The sequence below is a fragment of the Trachemys scripta genome, chromosome 6 (assembly GCF_013100865.1).
Source record: "Trachemys scripta elegans isolate TJP31775 chromosome 6, CAS_Tse_1.0, whole genome shotgun sequence".
Lineage (NCBI taxonomy): Eukaryota > Metazoa > Chordata > Testudines > Emydidae > Trachemys > Trachemys scripta.
In genome coordinates this window covers 85,953,752-85,979,055 of record NC_048303.1, presented here as the reverse complement: position 1 = coordinate 85,979,055, position 25,304 = coordinate 85,953,752, and the positions used below count along the sequence as shown (strand labels likewise).

The window sequence follows — 25,304 nt, the reverse complement described above, 5'->3', positions numbered from 1 at the left end:
TTAAAAATGTCAGTGGTGGTTACAGTGGCACATTAGCCACTTCGCCAACGGGGCCAGTGCTCAGAGGCCCCAGCCAAATGGGGGGCCCCCAGAAACATGATAGTGTTCCACCCGCCCAGCATTCCTGCTGGGGAGTGGGGTCAGGGAGTGGGGGCTTGCCATGCTGTGCCTGCCCGGCGCTCCTGCTGGGAAGTGGGGGAAGCTCCCATGCTCCGACCCTGCTCCCCGGCAGGAGTGCTGGGCAGGGACAAGCCCCCCTGCTCCTAGGCCATTTCCCCAGCAGGAGCAGCTAGCTGGTGGGGGCTTGGAACCAGGATGGACTGGCAGCCCCCCTATCAGCTCCCCACTCCCCTAAGTTCCCTTCTGCTGTCCCTCCCCCCACAGTCATGTGCTGCTCCTGCCCTCTGCCTTGGAGCTGCTTCTGGGAGCCTCCTGCTTGTTGTGCAGGGGAGGGAGGAAGAAGGGGGCTAATGTCAGGGTGTCCTCCCCCCGCCCCCATTCCTGCCCGCCCCCCAGCCCCTTATCCCTTCTCCATATAGAGCAGGGTGGAGACAGGACAGGGCTCAGGAGGGAGAGAGCTTGCTGGCTGCAGCTGCTGTCTCAACTTCCTGATATTTTTAAAGGCAATGTACTGGGGGGGGGGGGGAGAGGGCAAGCATACTTAAAGGGGCAATGCGCATCTCTCTCCCACACACACGGTGTGTGTCTGTCTCTGTCTGCCATGCTGTCTCCCCTCTCTCCATTTGTGCTGCCTTGTAGAATGTGAGGCTACATTAACAACAATGTGTTAACCCTTGAGGGCTCAGCCGAATGCTAGTTCATCATTTAGCAGTAATGCATTCCCTAGGAAATATCCCAACCTCTTCCACTCTCTAACTTCACCACCACAACCAAGCTTCACAATCATCATTGCTGTGTACAGTATTAAATTGTTAGTTTAAAACTAATACTGTGTGTGTGTGTGTGTATATATATAATATATTTTTTTTGTCTGGTGAAAAAAATTTCTTGAAATCTAACCCCTCCCCATTTACGTTAATTCTTATGGGGAAATTGGATTCGCTTAACATCGTTTAGCTTAAAGTTGCATTTTTTAGGAACATAACTACAATGTTAAGCGAGGAATTACTGTAGCTGGAAAACCACTGACAGGCTAGAAACCTCTGACTGCTAGAAGCTGGGGACAGGATTTCAGGGGATGTGGATCACTCAATAAATTGCCCTGTTTTGTTCATTCCCTCTAGCATCTGGCACCAGCCACTGTCAGAAGACAAGATACTGGACTAGATGGACCATTGGTCTGACCAATATGATGGTCATTATTAGGTTCTTATGACCTAGGTAGTACTGGCTGCCCTCTTTTTTTCTAACATGGCTAAAGTCAGAATCTCCCCACTTAATTAGGTAACAGTCAGTATTTAGAGCAATTGTAGTTTCATTTGATATCACTCTGGATATTTCCTTACAGATGTTGTCTATATAACAACCATCAGGCTAAGGACTACATTGATTCCTTTGTGACCCATTGTGTTCGGGTAAGTGTCAATTGTCTTACGAAGACCTTTAATACATATTTAGGCACTGTCAAAGGAATTCAGCACCTTTGAAAATGAGATTGAGATACCTAACTTTAGGCCAGAATTTTTAAACATGAGGGATTCCTAAATTCTTAACCTTTTGAAAACAAACTTTGCAATCCCAGGACCATCGTATGGGGGACAGGTTTTGTAGTAATTTATAAAATGGGTATAGATCTCTAGTAATGGAAAGTAATTTCATGTAACCCAGCAAACGCATATTGTTTTTCAAAAAGTGTAAATATTTATCCTTCTATCCAGTTTGGAGATGAATGTTTAGTATCTGTGTTTGAAGAGCTTCATGTATTGAAAAATTCAGCACAATGTGAAAATCTAAGACAATGTATTTAGGCATGAGTCCTTTCACACATCCGGCTTGGGTGCATACTTACTGGGGCCCAATCTGTAAATAAAAATATACTATGTGGGATAACTTTAGGTTTAAAATTCATCAGTAGTTCTTGTATTTCAGCCATTCTGTAGTCTGATTCAAATCCATGGACACAATAGGGCTCGCCAGAGAGATAAACTGGGTCATATTCTTGAGGAATTTGCCACTCTGCAGGATGAGGTAATGTACCAGCCAGGAGGCCAGCAGGCAGATGAAATTGCATCTGTACAAAATGAATGTATAAAATATTAATTGTAAATTTGTGTAACAAACCTGATTTTTTTTAAGTGTAAAATTTATAAAATACATAGAACTTACATTTACCTCCCTGGCATCCAACATTAAAGAACACATACTCAACTCATCTATGAAACTCTTTCCAAATTGGAGGGTCATTGACCATGGTGAGAGGTTGTGTTTCACTTGTAGGAGATGGATTTATTTTTTAAGAGATAATGAAAAACACTACTTTTCCAGGCTTTGCATGTTAAGGGACAGAGTAGAGGAGTGTGGAATAGGAAGATTTTTTTTGCCTTTGTGGTGGGTCGGTGTTCCATATGGATGTTTAGTAGAGGGGTTTGTCAGCATTGCTCTTGAGGTGTTTCTTCCTTTTCTTCCTGTTGTTGTGTTCTTTTGTTTAGGACTATGGAGGCTCTCTCAATTGTAGTATTTAAAAAAAAAAAAAAAAAAAATTGAAACTCTTCAGACATTTAGCCCAAAATAAAAACAATAGAAGATTCTTTATTTTTGTATTATTTTACATGCTAGTTCTCATCTGGAGTCATATTCTAGTGATTTCTTTACAATTTGGTGCTGTGGAAGTTCCCAAAAATATTGTCAATTACCTCTATGATATTGTAACCATAAAAAGCTGTTGCTCCTGGTCTCACAGCTGCACATAGTATGTGGCTACAATACTCATGCTGGTTTGCCAAATGTTAGTAAATTTGATTATTCAGTAATTAAAACGGTCAATAAAATTAAATCCTTTGTCAGTAAATAGGGCAGTGTAGTATAGAAAAATGTGTTTTTTTCTTCTACCCCAGACAGTGAGTAAATTACATAACCCAGAGTTATGTGCTTTTTGAAGTCATGTTCTGTGAAAACTGATTTCCTTTGTTAATATGCAATATGGATTTATTGACCATATTTTCATTTAGAATTTTGTGAGGGTTTTAATTGTGGCAAAACCAGGAATATTGTTTCTCAGTATGTTCTCACTTTCCTATAGCTGTGCTATTTTTACTGAACAGTTTGCTGTCTCTTTTTCTGGTAGGCAGAGAAAGTAGATGCAGCACTTCACAGCATGCTGCTGAAACAGGAACCCCAAAGGCAACATCTGGCTTGTTTGGGGACCTGGGTCCTCTACCATAATCTCCGCATCATGATACAGTATCTTCTGAGTGGCTTTGAATTGGAACTTTACAGTATGCATGAGTATTATTACATATATTGGTAAGCATTATTGAAAGCTTTGGAGGGTGTAGGGGAGGGAATGTTCCCACAAAGCCAGCCTGTAAATGTATAGAACAGTGTTAGACCAATGTTTAAACTAGGATTTAGAACAATTCTCTCATCCCAGACTGACTGCACAAAATATTTAGTCTCACTGCATCATAAAAATTAGAGATGGGGGGCGGAGGGGGGAACTATTGGGCCATCTCATCCCTTCTCCCATGTTTGTTCTCTACAGTGTATTCACTAATGCACTGTTCAGATCACTGCTTGGCTACTTATTTAGCTTGTTCTAATACACCATCTTTAGTGAAAGTGGTTTAGCCACATGAGAAGCAATGCTGACTGGCAGCCAGCATAGATTTCAAAGGAAAAAATACTACCTGCTTCTGGTTTATATTCTCTTCCCTTCCAACAATGCTAATCTCCTTAGATATTTTTCACATTTAGACACATTGAGTTGGGAGATCATTTTAAAGTGTGCTGTCTGAAAAGTGACTATTTTAAAAACAACATCTTACTCCAAATGTATCCCTTATCTATATTCAGAGCAGTACCTTCTGTTTTTAGTGAAAAAGAGAGACAGTGTGGGTGAGGTAGTATCTTTTATTGGACAACTTATTTTAGTGAAAAAGTAAGATTGCAATGTGCAGAAACAACATACATGCTTTTCTGTTATACGCCTTCCACTTTGAACTCCTTTCCATAGGAGGAGATGGCTAAAAGGAAAGAAAAATGTTTTAAATGGCTTGTGTGTAATGGACCAATAAAGCACTCATGTCTTAAAAATAGCATTAAAATGTCAGTTTAACTCAGTTGAAAATGAATTCTAATGTATAGTACATACTGTACTGTTACTCTTCAAAGGACTGCATACTACTCACATCTGGTAAGGGAAAGTCAAATCCCCTACAGAGTGTTTATAAAAAGTTGGCAGTTGGTGGTTTAGGGACACTGGGAACATGGGGTTGCATCACTGACACTCTTAGCTAATAGTCATTGATGGACCTATCCTCCATCAATTTACCTAATCCTTTTTTGAACCTTTTGGCCTTCACTGCATCCCTGGCAATGAGTTTCACAGGTTGACTGTGCATTGTGTAAAGTACTTTCTTTTGTCTTCTTACTGCCTATTAAGTACATTAGGTAGCCACTACTACTTGTGTTATGTGCAGGGGTAAATAACACTTAGCTATTCACTTTCTCCATACCATTCATGATTTTATAGACCTATTCTGTCCCTGCATCTTTTCTAAGATGACCAGTCCCAGTCTTTTTAATCTCTCCTTCTATGGAAGCTGTTCCATGCTCTTAATCATTTTCATTGTCCATCTCTGTACTTTTTCCAATTCAAATATCTTTTTTGAGATGGGGTGACCAAAACTGCATGAAGTATTCAAGCTGTGGGTGTACTATGGATTTATGTAGTGCATTATATTTTCTGTTTTTATTATCAATCCCTTTCCTAATGGTTCCTAACCTTGTTAGCTCTTTTGACTGCCACTGCACGTTGAGCAGAAGTTTTCAGAGAACTATCCACGATGACTCCAAGGTATTTTGTGGGTGGTAAGAGCTAATTTAGATCCCATCATATTGTCTGTACAATTGGAATTATTTTCTCCAATGTAAATTACTTTGCACTTATCAACATTGAATTTCATCTGCCATTTTGTTGCCCAGTTATCCAGTTTAGTGAGATCCCTTTGTAACTTTTTGCAGTCAGCTTTGGACTTAGCTATCTTGAGTAATTTTGTGTCATCTGCAAATTTTGCCTCTTCACTGTTCTTCTGCCCCGATTCCACATCTTACTGAGGGTGTGAGACAATCCTTAATTTTATATTATTATTATAATATTATACTATTATTAATGCCAGTCTATGAATTTGGCTACCAGAAGTAGTAAGGGCAATAAAACTGGTTCTATGTTGGCATTTCATAATTTACTTTCAAACTAAGGCATTTGAAGAAAACACTATAGTAACTAATTAATTTGTTGCTATTTGATTTTAGTAGATTTTTCTTTAAGGCCAGAAGGGACCATTATCTAATCTAGTCTGACCTACTATATACCAGGCCAGTAAATTTCACCGTTGCTCCTGTTTTGAGCCCCACAGCTTGTGTTTGGCTAACACGTATCTTCCAAAAAGACCTCCACTCTTGATTTGAAGATAGATTTCAATAGATGGAGATTCCACCACTTCCCTTGGGAGTTTGTTCCAGTAGTTAATCACCCTTACTGTTAAAAATGTGTGCTTTATTTCTCATTTGAATTTGTTTGGCTTTAACTTGAAGCCATTAGTTCTTGTTATGCCTTTCTCTACTAGATTAAAGAGCCCTTTTAGTGCCTGGGATTTTCTCCCCATTAAGTACTTATACATTGTGGCAATTATGATTAGTATCCATTTGTTGCATGGTCTTTTTTCCCCACTTTTAATGACTTTGTACATCTTATCTTAGTTAAATAATAGTACTAAATACCTATTCAATTTGATCTGTAAGTGAAAACCAAAAAAATATTTTTGTTGAAGAAAATAATACTCGGTTGAAGCTTTCATCAGAATTCTGTCAGTAATACATTTCTGGACTGAACTATGAATTTTTTGGAAGACTTATGTTTATTTTTACTCTTCATGCTCTGCACTCCTAGAGTAGTTTTCCCGCCACCTTTGCTATTAGTTTGACAGAAGGTCAAAACTTTGTTCATAGGATGTAGTACCACTTTAGGAATCTCTTTCAGAATTCTGTGTGTAATGGTTGAATTACACGATTCCTTAAAGCAATACACTTCCTTAACATGATAATCCATGATTTTACTTATTAAAAATTGTAATGCTTGAAATTAAGGCTGTCAAGAGATGAAAAAATTAATCATGCAATTAATTGTGCTGTTAAAAAATAGTAGAATACCATTTATTTAAATATCTTTGGAGGTTTTCTACATTTTCAAATATATTGATTTCAATTACAACACAAAGTATAAAGGGCTCACTTTATTTTTATAACAAATATTTGCACTGTAAAAAACAAAAGTAGTATTTTTCAGTTCACCTAATACAAGTACTGTAGTGAAATCTCTTTATCATGAAAGTTGAACTTACAAGTGTAGAATGATGTACAAAAAATAACTACATTCAAAAATAAAACAATGGAAAACTTTAGAGCCTACGAGTCCACTCAGTCCTATTTCTTGTTCAGCCAAAAAAGTTTGTGTACATTTGCAGGAGAGAATGCTGCCTGCTTCTTGTTTACAATGTCATCTGAAAGTAAACAGGCATTTGCATGGCACTGTTGTAGCTGGCAAATAAAGATATTTACGTGCCAGATGTGCTAAAGATTCATATGTCCCTTCATGCTTCAACCACCATTCCAGAGTGGACACAGCCATGCTGATGACAGGTTTTGCTCAACAATCCAAAGCAGTGTGGACTGACCTGTTCATTTTCATCATCTGAGTCAGATGCCACCAGCAGAAGGTTGGTTTAATTTTTTGGTGGTTCGGGTTCTGTAGTCTCCGCATCGGAGTGTTGATCTTTTAAGACCTCTGAAAGCATTCTCCTCACCTCGTCCCTCTCAGATTTTGGAAGGCACTTCAAATTCTTAAACCTGGGGTCGAGTGCTGTAGCTATCTTTAGAAATCTCACATTGGTACCTTCTTTGCATTTTGTCAAATCTGTGGTGAAGGTGTTCTTAAAATGAACAACATATGCTGGGTCATCATCCGAGACTACTATAACATGAAATATATGAGCAGGAGACATACAATTCTTCCCCAAGGAGTTCAGTCACAAATTTAATTAACACACTTTTTTTTAACGAGCGTCAGCATGGAAGCATGAAGGGGCATACGAATATTTAGCATATCTGGCACATAAATACCTTGCAATAATGGCTACAAAATTGCCATGCGAATGCCTGTTCTCACTTTCAGGTACGTTGTAAATAAGCGGGCAGCATTATCTCCCATAAACGTAAACAAACTTGTTTGTCTGAATGACTGGCCGAAGAAAAAGTAGGACTGAGTGGACTTGTGAGCTCTAAAGTTTTACATTGTTTTGTTTTGGAGCGCAGTTATGTAACAAAAAAAAATCTATATTTATAAATTGCACTTTCATGATAAAGAGATTGCACTACAGTACTTGTATGAGGTGAATTGAAAAATATGATCTTTTGTTATCGTTTTTTCAGTACAAATATTTGTAATAAAAAATGTGAGCACTGTACACTTTGTATTCTGTATTGTAATTGAAATCAATATATTTGAAAATGTAGAAAAACATCAAAAAATATTTAATACGTTTCTATTGGTATTCTATTGTTAAACAGTGATTAAAACTGCGATTAATTGCAATTTTTTAAAATCATGATTAATTTTTTTTAGTTAATCGTGTGAGTTAACTGCATTTGAAGCATTGTCAATATTTAAAAAAAATACTAGCTTAAAATAATTTAAGAGACTCCTTTAAAATAAAAGAACATGAGTACTTGAGGCACCTTAGAGACTAACAAATTTATTTGAGCATAAGCTTTTGTGGGCTACAGCCCACTTCATCAGATGCATAGAATGGAACATATAGTAAGAAATATATATGCATAGAAAGAACATGAAAAGGTGGAAGTAGCCATACCAATTGTAAGAGGCTAATTAATTAAGATGAGGTATTATCAGCAGGAGAAAAAAACTTTTGTAGTGATAATCAAAATGGCCCATTTTAGACAGTTGACAAGAAGGTGTGAGGATACTTAACATGGGGAAATAGATTCAATAATCTACTCTGAAACCTGTCCTTTAAAATACTTAGTCTCTGTAATTTAATATGTACTGTTCCTAAACTTGGATTATTTAAGTATTAGCCTGAAGTCTTTTTAAAGATTTTTGAAATGGTTAGAAGTCATCTAACTGAATATTAACACGATACCCTGGCTTTGATTTAAACTAGCAAAAGAACAAAAGTCATTTTATACCATCACTGAGCTTATGGTGTTGAGACTTTTTTTTCCCTTCAATTCGTCTAAAGGAAATATCAATTGAGCATGGCCATATGTTTTCTTCATGAAAGAAAATGCACAATGTGTAATAACAGCACACGCATTATATATAATTTGCTGTGTAGTATGTAATAGCTGGATACTATTTTTATTGTAGGTATCTGTCTGAGTTTCTCTATGCCTGGCTGATGTCAACACTGAGCCGTGCTGATAGCTCTCAAATGGCAGAAGAGAGAATAATGGAAGAGCAGCAGAAAGGCCGTAGTAGTAAGAAAACAAAGAAAAAGAAAAAAGGTATAATAGGTTTAGAGTGTCTTTTATTTCTCTCATACTGGCATTATACCTGTGTAACTTCACTGACCTCAAGTGGTATGTCTACACTGCAATGTAAGCCCAGGGTTCATGGGACTCAAGTCAGCTGACCCATGTTAGGGAACCCTGGGCAAGAGCACTTACATTGTATTTTAACCCAATGTTGGTACTTTCCTAACCCATGCTCAAACCTAGGGCTTTTGCATTCACACTGCAGTGCGCATATCCCAGAGTCCCTAGCACCATCCCTTTCCCCAAATGTGGCCACTAGGACTGTGGTGCACGGTGGGAAGACTTTACTGCCTGCCCTGTTTGTTACCAGGAAGCAGCTCGCTTTGCAAAAGGCCTCATTGTTTCGCTCTCCATTGCAAACCCAGGAGGCTCTCTGACAGATTAGTGATCAGAAGAGAGTGGGTTAATGCAGATCTGGTTTGCTGCTGTTCACAAAGCAGCAAGGTGGCTTCTGTTTTCAATAGAGTGGATTGCAGATTGGGATAGAGAGCGTTAAGGAAGTTGTCTCATGGAATTATGTGATACTTCTGGCTGACCCCGGGGGCCTGAATGAAGCAAGGCTGCATCTACACTGCAAAGCAATAGGGCTCAGACCCTCCAGCCCTGCCGGGACCTGGGACCATAGGTCCAAACCTTGGGTTAGCACAATTGCTGGGTAGATGCAGTGGAAGTTTGTGCTTGAGCCCAGGCTCAAGCCCGTCTTATGTTACAGTGCAGACATACCCAAAGAGTTGCTCCTGATTCTTATATTTGTGAGGTTAACGTTTTGTCCTTACTGTCTTCTATTAGGGAAAAAAACAGAGTTGTTGCCTGGGGCTGCATGTGAAACTTGTTTTTGATTAATTGAATATGATTTAATCCATACACCAGCACTTCCCAACTCTTTGCAAACTGAGCCTCTCTTCAGAAAGACAAATTACCTGTCTCTCTCCTTCAACTGCACCATGTTAGCAGCACACTGTGAGAGAAATGTTTATTACTACTGTTCCACACTTCAAGGGGAGCATGCCCATGCTTTGGGAAACACTGTCCTACAAAAAGTATAGCTTTATGAAGGCAACGTTTGTCTGAGTGTGAGGTAGAATATGTATTGTCAGATCAAATTTTTATTATATTCCTAAGAAGTTCTATCGGGCTCCAGTTCCGCAAGGTATGTAAGCTTGTGCTTAGCTTTGAGAATGTAAATTGTCCCATTATAGTCCAGGGACTACTCGTGAATAAAAGTTAGGTATATACTTAAGTACCTTGCTTAACTGTGGACCAAATGAACATGTCTGTATGTCTTAATTTAAAAGGAGAGTTTCTAATTTTTAGAGACGGTGACAGGAAAACCATGTGATATTTGCAATTAACGATTTTAATGAACTAGTACTTGCAAAAAAAAATTGCTTGCATTTGTTCTGTATCATTATTTTGAGTGAAAAATCTTTGTATATGGAATTTACAGTTCGCCCTCTGAGCAGAGAGATCACCATGAGCCAAGCATATCAGAATATGTGTGCTGGGATGTACAAGGTAACTTCATACTGAACATATGGTCTACATAGGGTTCAATTTTGTTATATGGTGGTGTTAAGCATTAAAATCCCCCCCCCACACTCTTTTTTTTTTTTTTTTGTAATTTGTGTCCATTCTATTCTTGGTTCTGAGAATCAAGCCCTCATTTTTGGCATGCCAAGCCCTCCTAAAGAAATTTCCTACTCTAAATAGTGTTTTATCAGACCTAGAATAATGCTATTTAAAGTCTTCTAATGGATATGAGAAAGGATGAATAGTCTGCTGAAGCCATTATCTTTAGACACTGGAACTTGATAGTGCCCTCCTCTGTCACCAAACCAGGTTGGATACCAAAAACTATAAATGATACTAGCTGAAATATAATAAAACAAGCACTAAAGATACGTTAAAATGGAAGTACCATATAGTGCTAAAAGAAATGGAATGCTGATTCCCTAGCCTCCCCGTTTTCTGCCCTCTGACACGTGAGTAGAGGTGAAATATTAGCTGACCCAACAGAAGTGCTTCAGAGGTGATTTGATATCTGAGTAGGCTCTTTCATGAATCACTCCACCTTCTCAAGATTAAAAAGAGGAGGAGTTTTCTTGCTAACCATTTGCCTGACTTCTTTGATGCATTATAAAGCACATATGAAAAGTCCATTCTCTAGGCAGACAGATAGACAAGAGTAGAATCCAGAGACAGGGGAAAGACACTTATAACCTTTTTGCATCAAATGCCTGGAAAAGTATTTCAGAATGCCTTTTTTCCCATCCTCCCGTGTGTACCATTGCTGATTCCAAGATGCGGTAGTGCTTGTGTGTTATGACAAAATGCTAAAGGTTTCACTTTGGTCTTTCTTTTTCCTTCCTTCCCCTTAGACAATGATCGCTTTTGACATGGATGGTAAAGTGAGAAAACCCAAATTTGAGCTTGATAGTGAGCAAGTTCGATATGAGCACAGGTTTGCTCCATTCAACAGTGTCATCACACCACCACCAGTGCACTATTTGCAGTTCAAGGTGAACTCTTTCCAAACAATCTTAAAACACTTAGATTCAACTCTGCCCTTCAATATGTTTGTATATTTCTTGTAAAATCAGGCCCTGCATGTACACATACATGCCTAGTGGCTGATTTTATAGCACATATTGATGCATCTCAATGTACTGAAGAACAGTATCATGCCTTTAAGTACTGTTATAAGTTAAAAGTATCTTTCATTTTTCTAAGTTATTATTTAACCAAAGTAGAGAATGACGAGGCTATTCACTGTATTTGCAGTAAGGAAAATGAATTGAACTTTGCTAAAATTGGACTTTTTTGCCAAGTTTTGTTGCTGTTACTCTTTGTAATGTGTGTATTTGTGTGAAAAAGATATCAAATTTGACAGACTATCAGCTAGAATAATATACATTTAGAAAAGGTAGTTGTTGAACAGCCAAAGTATTATTACTGTTGCAGCAAGCAAGCAAGCAAGGTATGTGAAACAAATATGAAGGCAGTTTTGCATGTAAAATGAACATTGATAATGCCGATCAGACCATCCTTGCTTTCTGTGTCAACAAGGCTATATCATCTTACCTATCTTTAGAATTACACAATTTTTTTTTTTTTTTTTTTTTTTTAAGGAAAAGTAACTTCTTCAACCTGTGCACGCAAGCCTGTGCTTAATAACCACCTAATCTTACTGCTCTTCCCCTGTCCGTCTTTCCTCCTTAGTTACTCCTCACTGTTTTGCTGCCTACTTGATGGCATCACTGCTGCAAATAGATTGCAAGTTCTCCAGAGCAGGGATCATGTCATTTATTTGTGCTGTAAGGTGTCTTAGCACACTTTTTGGTGTTCTAAAATAATAAGCTATTTAATAAAGATTACAATACATGAGATTTAACTGGTTAAAACAAATACTAATTTGACCTCTGCTATTTAGTGGTGGTAATATTTTAACCAGTACTCAGTTGATTTAAGAAAAAACTGGTTTTAATTAAATATTGTGATTGCTTTGATTGGGATCAGAAATCAATGTAGAAAGGTTTATGTGCTGTTGACTGTTAGTTTTAATATATATATATATATATATATATATTTTGTGATATTTAGGAAATGTCTGACCTAAATAAATACAGCCCCCCTCCACAGTCCTCTGATCTCTATATGGCAGCTAGCAAACACTTCCAACAGGCTAAAATGATACTGGAGAATATTCCGAACCCAGATCATGAGGTAAGGCTGAACTGAAATGTAGAGAAACAGAAGTAGAAGTTCTTGTTTGGAATACATTATTGGCTTTGTCATTAGTTCTAACTGAAATACTTTTGTTATGAATTAAAATGTATCAGAAAACTATAATTTAGTTATTAAAGTGCTCAAGTATTTAATTTAAAATTGTCAACTTCCCACATTGAGCTGCTCGCTGTATACCATGGTGTATAAGAACAGCAGCTTGTTAGGGAAGGAATGTGTCCTGTGCAACATGAAGCACAAAGTCAACCCCTGACAAATAATAATTTGAAATCTGCAGAGGTTTGACAGTCATGAGAATGAATATGAAATACCATGTTTTGTATGGTCTATTTTATATTAAAAATGCTATTGTATTAAACATAGTTAGTTGCCTTATCAGACTGGTTAAATATAATTTATATATTTGAAAATTTAGTACAAATTGCTTTGACCTCTTTTAAAATGGGATCGATATTCCAGTCAAAGTATTATATTCTGAAAGCAGCTTGATTTTTTTCAATTATTTTTTCTTGGCCATAAATTGTCACTTGAAAGTTTTACTACTTTCTGTTAGGTCAACCGAATTCTAAAAGTTGCTAAACCCAACATTGTGGTCATGAAGCTGCTGGCAGGAGGTCACAAGAAGGATTCTAAGGTAAGAAAATCACAATCAAATTGAATTTATTGTCTTTAACTACTGAATAACAGAGTCAACCGTTCCATTTCTGCCACAGATCTAATAGTTGAATGCACAGGTTCAGTTTTTAACTACTCTAAGCCTTAGAGGGAATACAAATCTGATCCAAATATGGAAAAAAAAATTAGAATTAAAAAATAAATGTTGACCAGCTGTCACTTCAAGTTTTGAAATTTGTTATTCCCTCAAATGTTTGAACATTGGGATGGAAATTAGCTGGGAAGCTGCATCTAGAATGTAAATAGCAACAAAGACAGGAGCTATGATGTGGAAGGTGAGGCTAATGATGGAAACAACAGCAGATGTGTATGGATAGGGTTAGACATTAAGAGGAAGGGAGAGCAGTTGATAGCAATGGGTCCAAGGAAGTACAAGTAAGCAGTAGAAGGGTTGAGGATTGGGGAGAAGCAGCAGCAGATTGGGGAGGGGGAACAGAAGAAATTAGCTGAGCCTGGGGCAGATAGTGGGTGAGGTGGAGAGTAGAGGAAAGCATTGGTGGGGCAGAGGGAGTATCCAAAAGGTGGAAACAGAAGTAGGGGGAACACACATTTTGGGCAAGTGGGTGGGTGGACAAGAAGCAAGGTGCTGGTGGGATAGCAATTAAAAGGGTAGATCAGCATTTTTAGTTTTTAATCTTGTGTACTTGGAAAGAGAAGCAATTTCAGGAAGACAATTAAAAAAAAAAAAAAGTGCCTCACCTCTTCAGTACTTGTGCATGGTTCCAATACAGTATATAAGAGGATTGACTTCCCCAAGGCAAAAAGAACAGGAGTACTTGTGGCACTTAGAGACTAACATTTATTTGAGCATAAGCTTTCGTGGGCTACAGCCCACATGAGGTCTTATGTCTGACTCAGTGAGATTTTAATTTTTCCATCTATCTCCTTATTTTGTATCAGTTCAGTTGTACTTTTCTTTTTTTCCCTCTCTGTTGGTACCAACTCTATCATAGTACAAGCTCTAACTGAGAAGGCTGATGGCTTCCCCAGATGGCAGCTAGTCTTTCAGAGACTATTTTCCACAACTCAGAATAGCTTTTGATGATGTTGGGTTTTTTTAAGTTGATTTTTAGCTGACAGGATTTTCTTGGTTTGTGTTTTTATATTTTAAATCTTAAAAAAACAAAACAAGAAAAAAAAAACAAGTAGGCAAAACTAGCATTTTCTTCTAAGATAAGTATGCCATGAATTCCCCTTTTGGAATAAAATCAGTAGTGATGTATGTCAGAGTAATCTTTTAATATTCTCTCTTCTTCTAGGTTCCTCCAGAATTTGACTTCTCTCCTCACAAATATTTCCCAGTTGTGAAACTTGTTTGAAAGACAAGAGATTATTATTAGGATACCTGAACTGTAATCTGTATTTCAGATACCTGCTTTGAAATGGAGTATTTTATACTGTAGCCAGAAGTTAAATGGATCTCTTGGATAAAAGAACTGTTGTATGGAATATCTTTAGTCTGACTTCCTTACATGACCTGAATGACAACTGCTGTTTTAAAGTGGTTTGTATAATGTTCTATGGGTGAAATGGTTTTTAATCAACTGCATTATTGAACAACATTGTACGTTATTTGGTTTTATTACAGATTTAATCATAAATCATTTTAATGAATTCTGACTGACAGTGGTGTTTGTAAGGATTTAATAACACTCATGGCTGAATATGATACAGTACAGTAGAGCCTGTCTGATAGGTGCAGCTGAGTTAAAGTGAAATTCTGGTTTGAACAAGGACTCTCTGAAAATGACATTATAGAATCATAGAAGTGTGCGACTAGAAGGGACCTCAAGAAGTTATCTAGTTCAGTCTCCTGCACTCAAAGTAGGACTATATAATAACTTGACCATTCCTGACAAATGTTTGTCTAACCTGTTCTTAAAAACCTCCAAAGATGGAGATTCTACAACCTCCCTATGCAATTTATTCCAGTGCTTAACAACCCTGATAGGAAGTTTTTTCTAATATCCAACCTAAACTTCCCTTGCTGCAATTTAAGCCCATTGCTTCTTGTCCTATCATCAGAGATTAACAAGAACAATTTTTTGCCCTCCTCCTTGTAACAACCTTTTATATACTTGAAAACTGTTATGCCCCCATCTTCTCTTCTCCAGTCTAAACCCAGTTTTTTCAATCTTTCCTCATAGATCGTTTTCCAGAACTTTAATCATTTTTGTTGTTCTCCTCTGAACTTTCTCCAATTTGTCCACATATTTCCTGAAATGTGGCGTCCAGAACTGGACACAGTACTACAGTTGAGGCCTTATCAGCATGGAGTAGAGTGAAAGAATTACTTCTTGTGTCTTGCTTACAGAACTCCTACTAATACATCCCAGAATGATGGTGGCTTGTTGTTGTTGCAAGAGTGTTACACTAACTCATATTTAGCTTGTGATCCACCATAGTCCCCAGATCCCTTTCTGCAGTATTCCTTCCCAGGCAGTCATTTCTCATTTTGTACGTGTGCAATTGATTGCTCCTTCCTAAGTGGAGTACTTTGCATTTGTCCTTATTGAATTTCATCCTATTTACTTCAGATCATTTTGAATTTACTCCTATCCTCCAAAGCACTTGCAACTCCTCCCAGCTTGGTATTCTCCACAAACTTTACGTGTTCTCTCTATGCCATTAGCCAAATAATTTATGAAGATATTGAACAGAACTGATCCCTGAAGGACCCCCCTTGATATGCCCTTCCAGATTATAACTGAACCACTGATAACTACTCTTCGGGAATGGTTTTCCAACTAGTTATGCACTTACCTTAGAGTAGCTCCATCTAGGTTGTATTTCCCTAGTTTATTTATGAGACGGTCATGCGACAGAGTATGAAAAGCCTTCCTAAAGTCAAAGCTATACCACCTACCCCTTCCTCCCTATCCACAAGGTTTGTTATTCTGTCAAAGAAAGCTATTAGGTCAGTTTGACACAATTTGTTCTTGAGAAATCCATGCAGACTATTGCTCATCACCTTATTATCTTCTAGGTGTTTGCAAATTGATTGTTTAATTATTTGCTCCATTATCTTTCCAGGTACTGAAGTTAAACTCAGAGGTCTGTAATTCCCTGGGTTGTTCTTATTCCCCTTTTTATAGATTGGCACTATATTTGTCCTCTGGAATCTTTCCTGTCTTCCATGAGTTTTTGATGATGATCACTAATGGCTCATATCTCCTCAGTTAACTCCTTGAGTATTCTAGGACTTATTTCATCAGGCCCTGATGACTTGAAGACATCTAACTTTTTTCCCTATTTTAGCCACAGCTCCTACCTCATTTTTACTGGTGTTCAGTAGTTACTAACCTGTTTGGTGAAAACTGAAATGAAACAGTTAGCACTGCTGCCTTTTCCACATTTTCTGTTATTGTGTGTCTCTCTCTCTCCTGTCCCTCCACCCCCACCCCCCAATTGAGTAATGGGTCTACCCTGTCCTTGGTCTTCCTCTTGCTTGTAAAGTATTTGTAGAATGTTTTCCTATTACCATTTGTCTCTAGTTGAATCACATTTTGTGCCTTGGCCTTTCTAATTTTGTCCCTACATACTTGTATTCTTTATTTATATTTATCCTTTGTAATTAGACCTAATTTCCATTTTTTGTAGGACTCTTTTTGAGTTTCAGATCATTGAAGATCTCTTGGTTAAGCCAGCGGGGTCACTTGCCATATTTCCTATCTTTGTGGCACAGTGATAGTTTGCTGTTGAACCCTTAATGTCTCCTTGAAAAACAGCCAACTCTCTGTTTTTCCCCTTAGACTTACTTCCCATGGGATCTTACCTACTAATTCACTGAGTTTGCTAAAGCTGCCTTCTTGAAATCATTACCTTTACTGGGCAGTTTTCCCTCCTACCATTCCTTAGAATCATGATCTGTCATTTCATGGTCACTTTTGCCCAAGCTGCCTTCCACTTTCAAATTCTCAACCAGTTCCTCCCTGTTTGTCACAATCAAGTCTAGAACAGCCTCTCTCCTAATTGCTGTTTCCAATGTATTCCAAGAACTTGTTGGATGATTTGTCCCCTGCTGTATTATTTTCCCAACAGATGTCTGGATAGTTGAAGTCCTGTGCTTGGGATGCTTTTGTTAGTTTAAAAAAAAAAAAAAAAAAAAAGTCTCATCTCTTCTTCCTAGTTAGGTGTTCTACAATAGAATCCTACCATGACATCACTCCTGGTTTGTTTGTTTATTACCCCTTTTACACCTACCCAGAAACTTTCAACAATTCTGTCTCTTTCTATTTCAACCTCAGTCCAAGTGTATACAGTTTTGATATACAAGGCAACACCTCGTGCCTGTCCTTCCTGAGCCAGCTGTACCCTTCTGGAATATTATCCCACGAAATCTCTGTGATGCCAGCTATGCCATAGTTATGTTTATTTCTAGTTCTTCCTGTTTGTTCCCCATATTTCTTGCATTAATATACAGATATCTATGATACTAATCTGATATGTCTCTCCCTTGTCCCTGGGGTTCCAGGTTTTTATCTTAATTACCATCACATTTGCTCAGCTTACAAGTAAAAATGATTTTTTTTCCTAGCCTTGCAAACTCAAAAGGTATTCATAGACTGATAGAGTTTAAGGCCAGGAGAGTCTGTCTGCCTGTATGAAACAAGTGTTCAATTTCTCTGGTATATTGAGCCACATAACTTACTTATTTGAACGAAGTGTAGTTATGATGCAACTGCAAAGCTGTAGTGTAAGAGCACTATTTTTAGAGGCACTTGATGGCTATAACTACAGGCTGTTCCAGAGGCAGCTACTTTACTCTGATCCCATGTGATTTCATAATTTCACTTTTTTCATTTAAAAGCAAAATGGGCCTCTGTTACCGTTAGGGAGAAGCAGTGTATTCACATTTATATAAACACTTCTCAGTTAAGCCAAGATGTAACAAAAGGAAGAGGAGGGGAAATCTCATTAAGGAATTTTTTCTAGACCTAGCTTGTGTAGCTGTCTGGACATGAAGACTTACAAGGGGCTAATTGCTCAAATCAACTGCACAGCAGTTGCTTTAATCAGTATTTCCACATGAGATAGTATGGTACTGCTGTAAGGTGCTTGGATACATCTGTCTACCATCCAGTCTAATCATCATTAATCTCTGACCTTCCCTCTATGCAAGAATGAGTGTATAGTAAATTGTTTATCATAGCATTTACACATAGTTAATAGAGTTGGGTCATGTTCCAAACCTGATAAAGTTTGTTTAATTTCTTATGGAAGGGAGTTCCAAAACCATGGACAGGGAGCTGTAAGCACCACCCTGGGAGTTGACAGTTCCATTGTTCCTGATCAGAACTGCTATAAAATCATGGTAACAAAGAGCCTGTCTTTGAGGAGTTTGGGTCTAGGCCTTTCAAGAAGCTTGAAGATCATGGCCAGAATCTTTAAATGTCTTGATACTCCAACTCTTATAAACCTATTTGGAAAGGTAGATCTGTTTGCAAAGCACTTGTCAAGTCAAAATGGTAATACAGCAAGCAAAGCAGGCACTTCATAGTCTCTCTGCAAAGTTTTGCCTACCTCATTGCCCAGATCTACGGTAGGGGAAGGGTTTTTTTGGTTACAAGAGGGTTGAAAATTCATTCAAAGCAACAGTACACAGTAGTCTTCTCTTGAGGCAAGTAGATGTTTTGTGAAAGTTAGGAGTGGCAGAACTCCTCGCTCTAAGCCAGTGCTGAGAATAACAGTTGAATTAAAAAGCAAGACCAGAAGGCAAGATGAGCTGGATTTTTCTTTTTGCAGGAAATTATGTAATTTTAAACGTCTGTGTTCCAAAATGGAACAAACATTTAAATTTCCCAAAAATCAAGATTTCCAAAGCCTTCATTTTGGGTTGATTGAAATGTTTATCAAAACGTTTTGTTCTGAGCTTGGCTGAGTTTTATTATAAAACACTTTTTTCTAAATTCAGTTGGACCATCACTTGAAAAACAACATTTAGCTTTCAACAAATTGACATTGATGGTAAAGCGTTCTGCTGGACAACTTCTAACCATCTCTACAAAATGGTTTAATCACAGTTGAAACTGAACACCCAAAATTGGCAGACTAAATATATTAGAAATCAATATTTAAGTTACCTTCTCTCCTTTGTAAATTCAATAAAAAAAATACTTTAGTGTACTGACCTCTCTACTTCTCTGCATTGTGAAGAATTATTATTACTAAACTTCCAGGCAAATTGGACTGCACACTTTCAAAGGAAACCACCTTCTACTGGAAATACACAAGCTGGTCAACAGGTAACATGTTAAGAAACTAGCAATAACTTCTGTACTGTGTCACATTTATAGAATACATGAATTAGAAATTGGGTAAATGAATCAGCTCTCTCCTCCCCCTCAACCCCCCACACTAGGAGCTAACATTGAAAGTAAGCCAGCCCTGTTTAAAATTAGTTAAATACACACTGAAAAAGATTTAGTTTTATTTTAAAATGTTTTTCTAAAATTGATCAGGCTTCATTGCAAAAACATTTTGAACAAGAACAAAAATCAGTTCGCCACCCTGTCAAGTTCATAACTTCATTCAGGAAACTCAAAGTGAGTACAAATGATTTTAGGCAATATACAAAGCTGTTTAAAACCACAGTTCTGAGTAAATCTAATTTCTCTTGCCCCACTAGAAAAAGCTTTAGTTCTAAAATTCTTTTCTATACAGTTGACATAAGCCCCTTGCCTTTTACATTTTAAAAAATTAGTTAGAATCCAAATCCTTCAAAAACCATTTAGAAAGTAAGTTTTTATTTACAGATGATTCAATCCCCCATGTAATGCATGACAGTCATAAATTAATGTCCATCTTATTTTTTTAAGCTGTCTGATGTGTAATATTACCTAATGGCTGGAGAGTTGGGATAGAGAATTGACCTTTTCACTAAAAACTGCAACTATGTACTGTCAAAGGCAATACATCCCAACTTTGTCCACATTTTTAGAGGTGGTGTCCTCTTGTCTCTCCCATTCCTCTGTCACTCTACAAAATGCTTGTGTGTTTTCTTAAGTTTGTATAGCCTACCCCCAAACCATGAACATAATGTATTGTGAGAGGAAAAGTTTCAGAAATGTAATATTTCTGTGTCGGCCTTCGTTACTGTATAGAGGAGAACATTGCAATGCATTTCTTAGGACAACTTAGTTACATTATTCAGAAACTCTCAACTCTCATCAGTGTATTTTGTCTATATGCATTCATTTATGTATAACAAAGGCCAGGTTTAATGCAGCTTCTGAGTATAGCCCTATTTATTGTATGGCAACTACCTTTATTTAAGATACAAAAAAATTGTGCTCAAATGATTATAGCCAGATTACTGGCACTGTGAGCTATGGTATACAGTACATAACTGGAAAGGAAATAAAGTGCATGAGTAGTGAGTGAAGCATCAGATTTCCCTGGCTGGCAGAGTATAACTTAAAGGCAGTGTGCAGTCCTTTGTACAATTTAGTCATGTCTACCACCTCTTCTCTCCTCTAATCTTGTTTTACTGTCTCCTATTCTGTATTAGTATCTGAACTGTTGATTTGGATTTGTTCAAGTTATAAAAATAGTCCTCTTGAACAAGCAGTTACAGGATACGAGCTGCTTTCATTTTCTTTTCCCTTTGTCTGAAACACTGGACTATGGCATACAGGTGACCTTCAGTATCAGGATCCAAATCCCTGTAACCTACCCACTTTTATCAACCAGGATTTACAAGTGGAATCAAGGACAAAACCTCCGGGGTAGCTGAGAGTATGTGTGATACTAATTGTTTTAAAACAGCATGGTGAGAACTATCTGTGATAGATGGTGTGGTGGACTTTCCCCACTTTAAACTCCTGCTTCAACAGGCACCTTGCAGTAACAATGAGAGACCAGCACTCCCAAAGCTTTCCTAATGGCACTAGGAGGTATTGTATGTTTGTTTACCACAATGAATACATTCAACATGTTACAATAAAAACATTGTACAGTAACAGTGAGCAAGTATTCTGTTATGCATAATAAACTTCAATGTGTTCAAGTTTACTCAGTCCCACATAAAAATGTCTTTAAATGCAATGGTGGTTGGGTGAAGGAAGGAATATATATGGCACACCATTTTAGCCTTCCCTTAGACAGTGGTAGCTTCAAGTCAGTTTGGCAGAAACCAAATCTTCCTACTAAAATGAGTTGTAAAGCTAATCCACACCATCTTGCTAGCTTTGTTGAATGCAGGTTCAGCCTCTTTGACATGACCTCCCATGGGAACCATGCTATTCTTCTGTGGTGAAGAGAGAGATTACAGGAGGGGAAAAAAGGCTATCCAAAAGCCCTGTAGTAGTTTGAGAGGGTCAGATCAACTATTCCAGCCTTTGTGACGATAAGGACTAAACATACCATTTGCTGGGGGAGGATCAGTCTAAATTTAGCATCTGAATCACAGGTAGGGATTCAAAATATGATCTTAGAATTACTTTGTTTCCCCTACTTCATGCCATTGTTGTATGATTGTACAACTTAGCTGACTGTTTAAAAGTATTACAATTATTGCTAGCTAAGTAAGGTTTTAAAACAGTAAAAAAAAAAAGTTTGACAGAAGTCAGAACTGCTTTAAACCTCTGTAAGAGACAAAGTATAATTTTAACCATTGAAGCATAGTACTAAAACTTCACAACCGTAATCTACTTTATTTGGGACCCTTTTAAAGCCTTGAGATGGCAATCAAGCATTCTAGCTTCACCTGGATCGTTATGGTTGGATTTGTTTGCAGGTGATTGAGTCACACATGGTGTGCTTCCTTATTCACAGCCTCTGTCTCTCCTCTTCACCTTGATCAAATAAGTGGTTCTTCATATTCGGATCTTCAGGATTTTGGGCTACTAAGGGAGGAAAAAAGTGAAATTCTTAATACTGTAAGAGTTGGAATAATTGATTCCATTTGTAAGAGGTGGAACAGCAGCAAGAGAAACAACATTGTCCTTACTGAAAGGATTGGATCACAGTAGAATAGTGCAATATCACAAGTATCTAGTTATGGTTTGCTTTTACATATACCATGAAACTGTACTGAGTGTCCATTTCTCCCCTCTCATGTAAATGGAGAGTAACTTCACTGAAGTCTTATTGCACCAGAGCAAAATTGGTAATAGCAAAGTCTGGCCCCGGCTATAGTCAGAGCAAGCACAAAGGCATCAGAGTTAACTAAACTGACTAATAGAAAGCCAGTCAGTTTCATCCCTCCCAAAACCCTTTTAATGGGACAGTTCTAAAAATACAGTATCCTGTGTACAAGGGGATTGGAAAAAAAAAAAAAAATTTACCATGCAAGTTATTTTCATTGTCTGTCAGTGCTGCTTGCTTGTCAGTTTCAGATTCAGCCTCATTTTCATCTAAGTTGTAGTCAACTGCTATGTTGTTCTGGTTCGCTGCTTCGGCTCCCTGTTTATCTATAAAGATATTTAGTTTCATTAGTGGCCAAAAACTTGCTACAGCTGCAGTAGAGCACTGTTGCTAGAAAAACAGTCTCCCTCATACTCCAACTCTACAACAGGTAGAATTTATCTTAAACCTTTGAAATTTGATTACCCTCTGCTTAGAGGTTCAGTTCTCAGCTATTCTTATTTGCTACAGTTGCCTATCCAATTTCAGAACTAAGTTTGCTATAATCCTTGTATATAGAAGGGTTGATAACATGAGAGATGTAGGGCAGGAAGGGACCTTCAAGATGTCATCTAACCGTTGCCCCTACTGAGAAGCAGAAATGCATACACCAAGACCATGCCTGATGACATATTTGTCTAATCTGTTCTTAAAGCTCCAAATGACAAGGATTCCATCACCTCCCTAGATAACCTGCTTCAGTAATTAACTATCCTTATAGTTAGATATTAAGAAAAACACTCAAACCTAATCTCCCTTGCTGCAAATCTGTCCAATGGACAGATTAAAATTCCCATACCCCAGGATGCTAAACAAGTCAATGTTCAGCGGAATAGGAAGAGCAAGTGTTAGCAAAAGGTTACAGAAAGAAATGGTAAATGGCAACCAAAGAAGGATAAACTGAACAAAAACAGTAGTAGCTATTAGTGGCATGTGCAAAGGAAAAGAATAATGAATAGCTTCCTCTGTTCAGCAAGATGTTTCAAACAAGCCCCAGGAACACAGGACTTCAGGATTCACAATGGTAGTCCACATATGACAGCCTTGCAAGCCTGTTTGTCTAATGACATGGGACAAATAACTAGTTTGGTAGGTAAGTAACAATTAGTTTTATCATAGCAAGTGGGGCAAGGAGATTTTGTGTTTATGCAGGTAAATTTTCATGACAGTTCTGAAAGACTGTTATGAAGAGCAAGTGGTGTATGTAAAGTTAGCCTAACTACATGTATCACATTCAAAGAGTATAAAAGACTGTAATGAAGTTCAGAAAACTAATCTTGGGCTTCTTACTTTCACTTTGCTTTATCTGCAAGAGAATATGTGCTAGTACCTGGAAAGTAGAGAACTGGTTTGCAGCAAAACTGGGAGTGGGGGTGTGACGTTGTGCAGTCTATATGGTTTTATAAAAAACTTGATAATAAGTCAATATAATGTAACTGAGATAGTTTTAGAGAAAATACGGTAATAAGTGAATGTAAGTAACTGGGATATGCCTCATGCAAAAGGTCTCTTGTAAGGTATCATTACAAAGCTTATAATCTACTGAGTGTGATCATCTGATTTGTATAAATGTACCACTCTTGTATCTAAAACTAGAAATATAAAATGTAACTCTGAGGGCCTATTGTAATTGTGTAAAGTGTGGACCATTAATGATGGTTTGGAATCTTGTGTAATTGTGTAAAGTGTGGACCATTAATGATGGTTTGGACTCCCATTGTCTGCAGATGGCTGTATTTACCTGTGAGTCTTCCTGTATATGTGTGTGCTGGCAAGTGAGTAATGAAATCTTGCAGTGACATGTGATCATGTCACCTGAACTGGAATCCATCTTTAACCTGGTGCTTTTCCAGTGAGGGGGGGGGGGGAAACCCAGAGAGACAAAGAGTTCCCGCCTTATGCAAAAGATATATAAAGGGGGGAAGAGAACAGAGAAGAGAGAAGCCATCATGAAGAATCCCCTAGCTATCACCTGAGCTGCAACAAGAGCTGTACCAGGGGAAAGAATTGTGCCCAGGCCTGGAAGGTGTCCAGTCTGAGAAAAACTTACTGAAGCATCTCTGAGGGTGAGATTATCTGTATTCAGTTTGATTAGGCATAGATTTGCGCATTTTATTTTATTTTGCTTGTGACTTACTTTGTTCTGTCTGTTACTACTTTGAACCACTTAAATCCTACTGTCTGTATTTAATAAAATCACTTTCTATTTAGTAATTCACTCAGAGTATGTATTAATACCTGGGGGAGCAAACAACTGTGCATACCTCTCTATCAGTGTTATAGAGGGCGAACAATTTATGAGTTTGCCCTGCATAAGCTTTATGCAGGGTAAAACAGATTTATCTGGGTTTAGACCCCATTGGGAGTTGGGCATCTGAGTGCTAAAGACAAGCGCACTACTGTGAGCTGTTTTCAGGTAAACTTGCAGCTTTGGGACAAGTGATTCAGACCCCGGATCTGTGTCTGGAGCCAAACAGGAGTGTCTGGCTCAGCAAGACAGGGTGCTGGAGTCCTGAGCTGGCAGGGAAAACAGAAGCAGGGGTAGTCTTTGCACATCGGGTGGCAGCTCCCAAGGGGGTTTCTGTGATCCAACCCGTCACAGGGGGATTCTTTTCATTTTGCTACAATCAGACAATCTTCATTTTCTGGCCTGTGTGAACTCTTCTGCACCATCCTGTTGCCTGTGTACTTTTGATTTGTACTTTAGATGAAATTCCAGATATAGCTGAGAACGTTGTCACTAAGACTGCACCACTCGCAAGATGACTGTAGCTAGAAGTTTTGATGTACTTGTAAAGCTCTGTTCACACTAGACATTTTTGCCAGTATTGTAATGTCAGGGGAGTGATTGGTTTTTTTAAATTACATTTCTATACCAACAAAGCCTTAATGTAGATGCAGCTATACCAGGATGAAAGTGTAGTTGGTAGTATTGCTTATTTGGCCTGAGGACTGGTAAACTATATTCAGCAAAAGCTATATCAACACTAGGAACGTGTGTCAGTAGTGTTACCAGCAAACCTTTT

General features: G+C 37.9%; 2 protein-coding genes across 5 annotated transcripts in view; one reads left to right on the top strand and one right to left on the bottom strand.

The window, feature by feature from the left end:
• The window catches only part of NAA35 (N-alpha-acetyltransferase 35, NatC auxiliary subunit), a 37,891-nt gene extending 23,125 nt beyond the window's left edge, over window positions 1-14,766 (top strand). For all 4 annotated transcript variants that reach the window (XM_034773092.1, XM_034773094.1, XM_034773093.1 and 1 more), the window contains exons 15-23: window positions 1,469-1,535; window positions 2,050-2,148; window positions 3,245-3,423; window positions 8,567-8,703; window positions 10,181-10,248; window positions 11,112-11,252; window positions 12,334-12,456; window positions 13,031-13,111; window positions 14,412-14,766. In XM_034773092.1, the coding sequence (XP_034628983.1) occupies window positions 1,469-1,535; window positions 2,050-2,148; window positions 3,245-3,423; window positions 8,567-8,703; window positions 10,181-10,248; window positions 11,112-11,252; window positions 12,334-12,456; window positions 13,031-13,111; window positions 14,412-14,471 (955 nt within the window). In that variant the 3' untranslated portion in view covers window positions 14,472-14,766. The remainder of the gene's footprint in view (window positions 1-1,468; window positions 1,536-2,049; window positions 2,149-3,244; window positions 3,424-8,566; window positions 8,704-10,180; window positions 10,249-11,111; window positions 11,253-12,333; window positions 12,457-13,030; window positions 13,112-14,411) is intronic.
• A 5,387-nt stretch (window positions 14,767-20,153) lies between these two features.
• GOLM1 (golgi membrane protein 1) overlaps window positions 20,154-25,304 on the bottom strand; it is a gene marked incomplete in the record, with an annotated part of 57,975 nt that continues 52,824 nt past the window's right edge. The window contains 2 exon segments of the mRNA XM_034773096.1: window positions 20,154-21,998; window positions 22,440-22,565. Coding sequence (XP_034628987.1) covers window positions 21,922-21,998; window positions 22,440-22,565 — 203 coding nt within the window.